The following is a 9,157-nucleotide window of genomic DNA, read 5'->3' on the forward strand; positions in this document are numbered from 1 at the left end:
GGTACCATCTCGGTTGTGACGGCAGGGTCTTCTTGGAACATCATCTATCTGCTGAGACGTGCAAGTACTTCCAACCCAAACCATTCTATGATTCTAAGTAGAAATTGGACCAACCCTAACCATCTTCAAGGGGATCCTAAAGATCAACGCCTTAATAATCTGTCCCTAATATCTTCCACCCAAGGATGCAGTCTCCATTTTTTTTTTTACAAATTATTCTATAACTTTCTGGTTCTTCTGGAAGTGGATTTTCAATAGTAAAGATAACTGTGTTTCCATCACTTAAATGCAGAAACACAGGATCAAGTATCTGCATATTCAGCTATTCCCTTCCACTGGAAGATTTGCAATCACATTACATTCTCCCCTAAACTGCAGGGCTTAGAGGCTCGTTTTCTAAATGCCTCACATAGCCTGAAGAATTTCTTAAGGAAGGTGTTTCCAATGTACCATTTTACAGCAACAACTTTCTGAGGATTTGTTTCTGCACCTTCAAAACTCCACATCACATTTCCCGAACCATCCAAAGACCAAAACACATAAGGCACCAGCACGCCTTGGAAAAGCCAGCTTTCTCTTCTGCAGAGACAGCAGCCACTTTTTTCACTGCTGCTGGAGTCTGCTACGGAAAATTATGCTGTGCTTCTCACGAAAAGTTGCTTTTGTCTTCATGTTACCACATGTAGCCGTGTCAAATATAGATATCTTCACCTGAATGAGTCACTGCAGGCTCCTGTTAGAGTCAGTGGGGAAAAAAGGTACTTTAGGTGTGACTCATCCCATCTTGATTTAGATATCTATGACCATCTGGATGAATTGCATCCTCAGAGGGTTCATTTCCCTCTGCTGACTGCAAAGAGAGTTCAGGTGATCAGCTCAGGTGGAGATATTATTCTGATGGGTATCTAAAGTCCCCTAAGGTTAACCTCATCCCTCTCTTCCTTCTCTCCCATAATTTAAGATGTTTTTCATGCAAAGAAACACCACAGACTCAATTGGTTTGGAATTTAGAATTAAGAATTACCAGAAAGCCCTGACTCTCCCCACCTTGTGACTCCAGTGTAGGTACAGCTGCTGACCTTCTGCGAGCAAACACGTCGCTAGGACCTGGGAAATCAAGAAGAGATCGTTTGCATCCTGGTAGAAGATGAAGAAGTGTGTTCACTGAGGTATTTCTGGAATTATTTTTGCATTGGGAAGTCACTGTGCAGTAGGTCTTCCTGCACAATGTCAAGGCTGTTAGTGGGACAGGTATATGGAGAGAAGTGTTTATTGCTACAGAAAAAATGCTTCTGAAACGGCCAAGCACACATCAAGGCTGCCCTGCAGGATCAAAGCCCTTTCGTGGGTAACAGATAATTGGGTGCTTTGAGGTTCACACTTCTAATGACTTTTCTTTCTGAGTACAAGCCCTGAAAGAAATGATGGCTAGGGTCAACTGCTGTGGTATGAACTAACCTTGCCTATTTTCTGTACACTTGTTGTAATCAGAGGCATATCAACCATGGGAGAGAGGTCACAGAATAAAAAAATGCTTCTAAAGCACTGCAGAGACACAGAGTAGACAGCAAAGGAGACAATGCTTCCACAGCAATCACAGGGAACGTAAGAGAGACAGGCACAGCTCGGAACAGGGAAAACTGCCTTGGAGATTAAAGAACTCCAGTTTTCCAAGGCTGGCACTTTCCTTCCCCACCCCCCCCCACCCTCGATGACAAGTAGGAGCCCTTGGGGAGGGTTCCTGCGAAGCACAGAGCAAACCCCAGAGAGGACAGGGGACAACCCGAGAAGCCCTGAACACGAAGAGGAAAAGGATAAGGAAAGCCCCATCCCTGGAGGTGTTCAAGGCCAGGCTGGATGAGGCTTTGAGCAACCTGGGCTAGTGGGAGGTGTCCCTGCCCATGGCAGGGGGTTGGAACTGGATGATCTCCTTCCAACCCAAACAATTCTGGGATTCTATGAAGCCAGCCCATGGCTCTGATGGAGAGTTTATTCAAGTTGTCTCAGGCCTAAGCAACTGATGAACCTGGTGATGAATTTCACCAGTAGTACCTCGCTGACATGAAAACACCCAGGTCTGTGCTCAGGAATCTGAGTACCTGGGGCAAGCTTCCCGACCACAGTAAGGGACAGTCTGGGAACCAGTATCACCAGATATCAGGGTTTAAAGAAAAGTATCTGTTAGTAGACATCAGTGCTCCATTGAGAAGGATCATTTAAGATCCAGATCCCTCCAGACCATAACACAGTGGGATTGTGAGAAAGCGGGACATACAGATTTCGGAGAAGGGACTCTGCTCTCCCAAAACACAACAACAAAGTAATGTAAGCTGTTTCCCACCCTGAGACTCAGCTGGGATGCTGATTTGAAGCTAGATATAAACTCAGCAGAGAATACAGATCAGCTTTTAAGCGCTTCTTGACATGTTAGCCTCCTTTAGTCGAATCCTACACCCAATACACGGTGAGTAACCATGGGAGCAGTTCAGAGGGAATTTAATTACTGCCAAAGATCTTAAGCCAGCCCCATTTAAATAAGCCACTTCAGAAAAAAAGAAGAAAAAAGGACGCTTTCAAAATTGCCCCTTTTCTGCAACAACGTTGCAAAGACTTGGTCCTTGTCTAAGGTACAGCCCAGCACTTCTCAGGCTTTGCTCAACAGGAGTCTCTCCTGCTACTGCAGTGTAACTTTTGTATGAATGATGCACCCATCTGGGAATGCCATCCGAGAGCACGCTCATCTTTATGGATGGAAACAACATCTCATTATCAGCTTACAAGAAGAATAATCACCAGGTGTCATCCTCAGAGGGTGTAAGAAGGAACCCTTTCTGTTGCACTGAAGGAGAACACATCTTGATGGACCAGCGAGGCGATGTGCTGTCGACAAGGTTTATCCTCTGACACAGTCAGCTTGAGTTTTCTTTGCTTTCCGTGTACCCCTGAAGCTTTATATCTCAAGCCACAATAACCTAGCTCCATCCTGCTCCTGAAAAGCTGCTTCAGGATGTGCCCAATATGCTCCTCCATGGAGAGCAGCTGCCTTTAGCAATGTCCCACAGGCTTGCACCTGGAACAGGCTTCCTCGGGCAAAGGGACAACCAGCACCAGCAGGTCTAGCTCTTCCAAACTGCTTCCACACATATCCTGAGATTGTCTTATACAAGCAGACAGACACGTGGGTTTAGGTGATGGATATGTGTCTGAGTACTACTGCTGTGGCTGGAGCCAAGATCCCTCTTGCCAGCGGTATCATCTCCCTGAATCTTACAGCTTCCAACACTTGCACTCTTCTCTTCTTTGGTATGAGGTGTGGAAGTGTCTCCCCGCCACCATCTACCTGCAAAGTGGTAATTAAGAGATGCTCTCCAGTGGCAAGAGAGATGGATTCGCTACAAGGGGGATTCACCTCTGTCTCCCTCTTTTGAGTGGGTGCACTGACCACAAGGTCAGTGCTGCAGAATGGTGGACAATAGACCCTTAATCCCACTCTGCTTCAGCATGGGAAGGACCTTGTGCTGATTTCAGTACCACTGGTAAGGCTCAGGCAGGCTCTGGACCCACCACCACAAGGATGTGGAGGCAGGCACTTAGCCACTCAGCTCAACTGAAACATCTGCTCACTTAGATGTCACAACAGCAGAATTCAGGTCCCTACCTTCACTTTCTGACAAAAATCACAGAATCATAGAATGGTTTGGGTTGGAAGGGATCTTAAAGGCCATTTCATTCCAACCCCCCTGCCATGGGCAGGGACACCTCCCACTAGCCCAGGTTGCCCAAAGCCTCATCCAGCCTGGCCTTGAACCCCTCCAGGGATGGGGCATCCACAGCTTCTCTGGGCAACCTGGGCCACTGCCTCACCACCCTCACAGGAAAACATTTTTTCCTAATATCTCAATCTCCCCTCTTTCAGCTTAAAACTGTGCAGCAACCCAGAACTTCTCTGGTACCCTAGTATCTTAGGGATAGAGATTTGATTTAACTTTTGGGACTTCAGTGCCAATGTACTATTTTCAGTTATTTCTTAGCCTCCAAGTGCAGAGGCCATGACACACCTGAACCTCTTTATATTGTACAGTCACGAGTCACCTCCCCAAAACCATTGGAACAAACATGGTTGGACACAGAGGAAAATATTATTGAAAGACTGAACAAGAAAAGGTTTTTCTTCTTCACTGAGCATGAACTGTTCTGCAACTAGACCCCTCAGCTTAACCTTTTAGCTGCAATGGGGATGAGAAAATTGCCTTGTGGAGTGATAACAATTGAATTAATTGAAACTGATTGTCTGAAAAAATTACAATGGTGCACGTGGACGGCGAGAATCTTTGCACAGACAGCAAGTGCTTTGTTGTGCAGCACTTTGTTCAACTGCTGGTGGCTGGTGGGCAGAAGAGTGTTTGCTTCAGTGGTTCACAATAAGGTCATGGAAGCAGGCTTGCACGCCCCAGTTGGGTGCCATCATTGAGGAAGAGGGTATGGTGCTCACAAACAAAACCAGACCTGCCACTGGTTGCTGTAAAAACTCTCTGTTCCAACAAGGGCATCAGTGTGCTCGGTTTTCTGATGTGTTGGGCTGCTGATGCAAAACATCACAAGGAAACGTTGCCTGGGTGAAGGTCTCCAGTCCTCCGTGCAACACATGTGGGGACAGGCTCTATCCAACACTTTTCAACCAGCACACGGGATGTAATCCATCATGGGCATGACATGGTGATGCAACCAAGCAGGACAAGTGCCCTTAGAAATACCCAATAGCTTTGTGTGCGTCGCTTAACAGCTTCATGAAAGCAAGAAGCAAACAGACCCTCACTGCAGGGGCTGTCCCCACAGCAGAGCCACCTCTGAAGTGTTTCTCTTGTAGAACTTGGCTGATAGTATCAAAACTCCTCATATCCTTTCAGTTTTATCTGTGTTTCACCGTCCTGAGGAAGGCAAAAGCTGTTAGCCTCATTAGACAGAACTGAGATGCTGAGAGGAGGAGGAGGATGTGTCTACACAATGAAGAGTGGGGCCAAGACTGAACTGAACCAGGCAGGACAACCATTTTCCATCTGCCTTTCTGGCTTTATTTTGCCCATCACCTGCCCTGATAGCTTGTGGCCATTACATCTGTGTTGCCAAAGACATGAAGCTCCTCTAAGAAAGGCCACTGGCTGGTGTTTGGATCCAGACAGAGCACGACCAAGCTCACACACCAGGGGTTTTCAGGTTCCTCAAACCCAAGAAATCCTGTAAAGCCCTTTTCTAGCATGTGCTATGATGGGTATAGTCTGATCCTGAGGCTGACTCCAGATCCACAGCCTGGGGAGGTACAATCTCAGAGGTATCCATGTCATGTGGGCATCTCTGGTCAACCTCTGAGTTCCCCGAAACAGCGTTGTAACCACCAAACCACCCACACTGTCCCATGGCCACTGGGAAAGCCAGGTAGGCTTTGCTGAATAACAGATGTTGAACCCTAGAGCCACCAGGGTGTCACAAAACCCTTGTCATTAAAGATTATTTGTCCTACTCAGGGCTCAGTGAGTCCACAGCATTTATGATGCTATTGATCGCTGTGGGCATGGCTAAGCAGCAGTTATTTATCACTTCAGTATTTTATTGCTAGCACTAGAATAAAATCACATTTCTACTTCAGCAGGGACAAAGGGCCCCTGAAACCTATTGTGCTAGGCACTGCGTGAACAAAGAAAAAAGAGATCCCCTGCTATGAGCAATTTACAGATGGAGTGTATGATGACACATCAGGGAACGGGGGAGAACAGCAGGAAAAAGTTGTCTTGGTCACAGAGGTGAGTCAAAGCCATAACCTCATCCTCAGCACCTGGCGTTTCAAAATGAAAGTTGGAGCAGGCATGAGACTGAGCTTGGACTCCAATCCCTGGAGTTAATTTCTTAGCCTATAGCTCTGGATGGATGTGAAACACAGATGCAGATCTATTGTTATCTGAGGGGTCCCTACGAGGATGAGCAGGTATAAATTTTAACAAACACTTGCTTTTGGTTATGTTTCCAGTAACCAAAGCAGACAGCAGATCAGAAGTCTAGAGAAAATTTCACAGGATCTGGAAAAGTGAAGATTTCAGGACCATTGTCTCCATGGGCATAAACTTTAGCAGCATTTTGTGACCGCGTCTGCAGTTTCTACCTGGAGAGAAGTCCTCTAGCAAAGCAGACAAAAGGCAGCCTCAGTAATAATGTTTCCCTTCTTCTAATGAGCATTTTTATTCAGGATTAGAGGAATAATTCAGCTTTGGCAACATATCACCACCACTATATGACTTGGAGACCCATACTTCCCTGCTGTCAAAAGAACAAACTTTAGCTTCCCCTAAATCTAAATCCAGCCACTGCTGCACAGCTTTGCTTGGGTTCAAGAAGAGACTGGACAAATGCATCAAAAGGAAATCATCAAGAGAAATCACAGAAACTACATCTGTCTCAGATACCCCCAAGCTGAAACTGGTGATCCACAGGTGGACATGGGGAGAAAGTACCGCAAACCTTCATTGTGTTCCCAGTCTTCCCCAGGTAGCTGCTGTCTAGGGATAATTCATGGGGTCTGACACATTAAAGCCATCCCTATGTTTACGTTGTAGGATTATAAATCATGGTCATCTTACAAGGAGCGTTACTTACCAACAACAGCGAGATGTACGTGAACAAGATTGCAGCCACAATCAGGAGAACAAGAGACCAGAGGAACCAGAAGCCCAGGTTCCCATAGTTATACCTAAAAAGCAAAAAATAAAATATTATAATAGTGTTTGTGTTTGGAGGGGAACAACAGCCCTGTTCCTTGAAATTTTGACATTTTCAAAGCAATAAAACAGAGAGGGAGAGAGGAATAATCTACCCTGCAACATGCAGAAGTGGGTAGGAGCCTCCTTCCCCAAAAATGTGATTGCATTGGCCACCAGACTAATAGCCCAAAGTGCTGGGGTGGTAAAATAGAATCATACAATCATAGAAACACAGAATAGGTTTAGGTTGGAAAGGACCTTAAAGATCACCTAGTTCCACCCCCCTGCCATGGGCAGGGACACCTCCCACTAGCCCAGGTTGCTCAAAGCCTCATCCAGCCTGGCCTTGAACCCCTCCAGGGATGGGGCATCCACAAAATATAGAGGAGCATATCGATGGCCTTGCTCCAGAGAGTTCCACGTTTGACTGTAAGACATAGTGCCTCGCTGCAGACAAGGCAGCCTGAGGAAACAGTAAGACAACGTGACCCGGGCCAACAGCCCACCTTGTCTGCTTGTGGGTGTGCGGGGCACCACAGCAAAAAGGAGATTCAAGTCAGGTTTTGAGGGAGAAAACACCAGAAACCTGGAGGAGCTGCAGGGGGATTGCCCAAGGAGAAAGAGAAGGAAGCTTTACTTTTTTACCCAAAGGCTCAACAAGGATGAATAACATTATCTCACCTTTCCTCCCCATAATATTTGAGTTGTTTTAATTTAATTTAAGGGGCAGGCTTGCCTAACTGTTGCAACTATGTAGTGCAAAAGGAAAGGATTTCCATAAATCCCTGTAGGTTGAGCCTGGGAACATGCAATTCTCTTTGCAGTCATGTAGCTGGTGCAATGCCTCCAATGGCAGGCGCTGCATTTCTTCAGAGGGAACGGGGTGGGCGGGGGGCGGGCAGGAAAGACTCAGAGAAGGTAAGAAAAGAGCTGTTTAGTCCTCTTCATTCACAATTTTTGTGATGGTTCTCCCCTTTCTCCCAAATCTGCACTTAGACCTAAAAACTGTAGCCAAGCAAAGGGCAAAGCCTGAGCATCTCTGAAGTCGCTGGACGTTCCATTTGGATGTTGTACCCAAGAGTTGAAGGAGCCAAATCTTTGGCTCATGGTCGAAGTGCCCTGCTGCAGCCCAGCTGCTGGGGAGGGTGCTCCTCTCTTCCCACCCACCCTGGGGACCTGCCCAAGGAGAGGAAGAGGAGGAAAAGATGGTACTTACCAGTCAAAGCTGTTGTAGTCATTTTTTGCTTCACCCCACATGTACAGAAAGACCAGAGAGACGCAGAAAGCTCCAACAAGCAATGGGAAAAACAAGCATTCCCGCTGGAGAGGGAGAGGAAGGACAGATGGTCAGACCCTTATCATGGAATCATAGAATAGAATCATAGGATGGTTTGGGCTGGAAGGGACCTTAAAGATCATCCAGTTCCAACCTCTTGGACACCTCCCACTAGCCCAGGTTGCTCAAAGCCTCATCCAGCCTGGCCTTGAACACCTCCAGGGATGGGGCATCCACAGTTTCTTCTTTATGTACCCCAAAAACAATCAGAGCAAATGGCAGATATTTTTAGGCTGTCCCTAAAAAAAACATGCCTTGGTGCTGTACCTCTAGAAGCAGCCATGGAGATGACTTCCCTCCTTGTCATCAAAAGCATACTCTCCAGTATTTATTTTTGGGGAAAACAGATGACTTCATAAATTATTTTAGTCACCTCACATGGAAGGTAATTGCACCAGGCAGCATCCCTCTTTGCAATTCTTACTGCACACCGCTCCCAAATTTTACTTCCTTTAATTTGATCCTATGGCTTTGAGATGTTTCACTGGCCTGGAGGGTTTGGTGCAAGGTCCTTTCCTGCCACCACACGTTTGTTAGCTTCGTGGTGCCACAGACAAACTGAGTTTGCCACAGAAACAAAGAAATGCACCAATGGCTCAGAGCCCAAATCTAACAACCCACAGATTTCAGTGGGCTCCAAATGATGTTGGGTGGGGATGCCTTTGGCTCACATCAACCACTTGTCAGCTTGGACTGACCTGTCCCTATTGTCCTGGTTTCAGCTGGGACAGAGTTAACTTTCTTCCCAGCAGCTGGTGTGAGGCTGTGTTGGGGTTTGTGCTGAGGAGAAGCTGATCACACACTGATGGGCAGAGCTGCTGCCAGGACAGTCAAGGACTTTCCAGCTTCTCTGCTGTGCCCGTGTCTGCAGGGGCAGGAGGAGCTGGGAGGGAGCACAGCCCCAGTGACCAGCCCAGGATTCGCCCCTTAGTTTTAGGACTGAGACCCAAACTGGCCGATGGTCTGTTCTATATCACGCACAGCATGGCCAGTGTATAGGTGAGGCTCTGTCTGGAAGTTCTTGCTCTTGCTCTGGGTTATTTCCCTCTGGGTTGCCCCTCTCTCAAGCTCA

The 9,157-nt window shown here is 46.9% G+C and overlaps 1 protein-coding gene across 1 annotated transcript in view; it reads right to left on the bottom strand.

Annotated features, from left to right (window-relative positions):
- The window catches only part of GDPD4 (glycerophosphodiester phosphodiesterase domain containing 4), a gene marked incomplete at its 5' end in the record, with an annotated part of 20,943 nt that extends 12,874 nt beyond the window's left edge, over positions 1 to 8,069 (bottom strand). Inside the window, 3 exons of the mRNA XM_010079887.1 lie at positions 1,048 to 1,107; positions 6,646 to 6,739; positions 7,966 to 8,069. Of these exons, the coding sequence (XP_010078189.1) occupies positions 1,048 to 1,107; positions 6,646 to 6,739; positions 7,966 to 8,069 (258 nt within the window). The remainder of the gene's footprint in view (positions 1 to 1,047; positions 1,108 to 6,645; positions 6,740 to 7,965) is intronic.
- Between the last annotated feature and the right edge of the window lie 1,088 nt (positions 8,070 to 9,157).

Source organism: Pterocles gutturalis, unplaced genomic scaffold (assembly GCF_000699245.1).
Source record: "Pterocles gutturalis isolate BGI_N339 unplaced genomic scaffold, ASM69924v1 scaffold29679, whole genome shotgun sequence".
Taxonomy (NCBI): Eukaryota; Metazoa; Chordata; class Aves; order Pterocliformes; family Pteroclidae; genus Pterocles; species Pterocles gutturalis.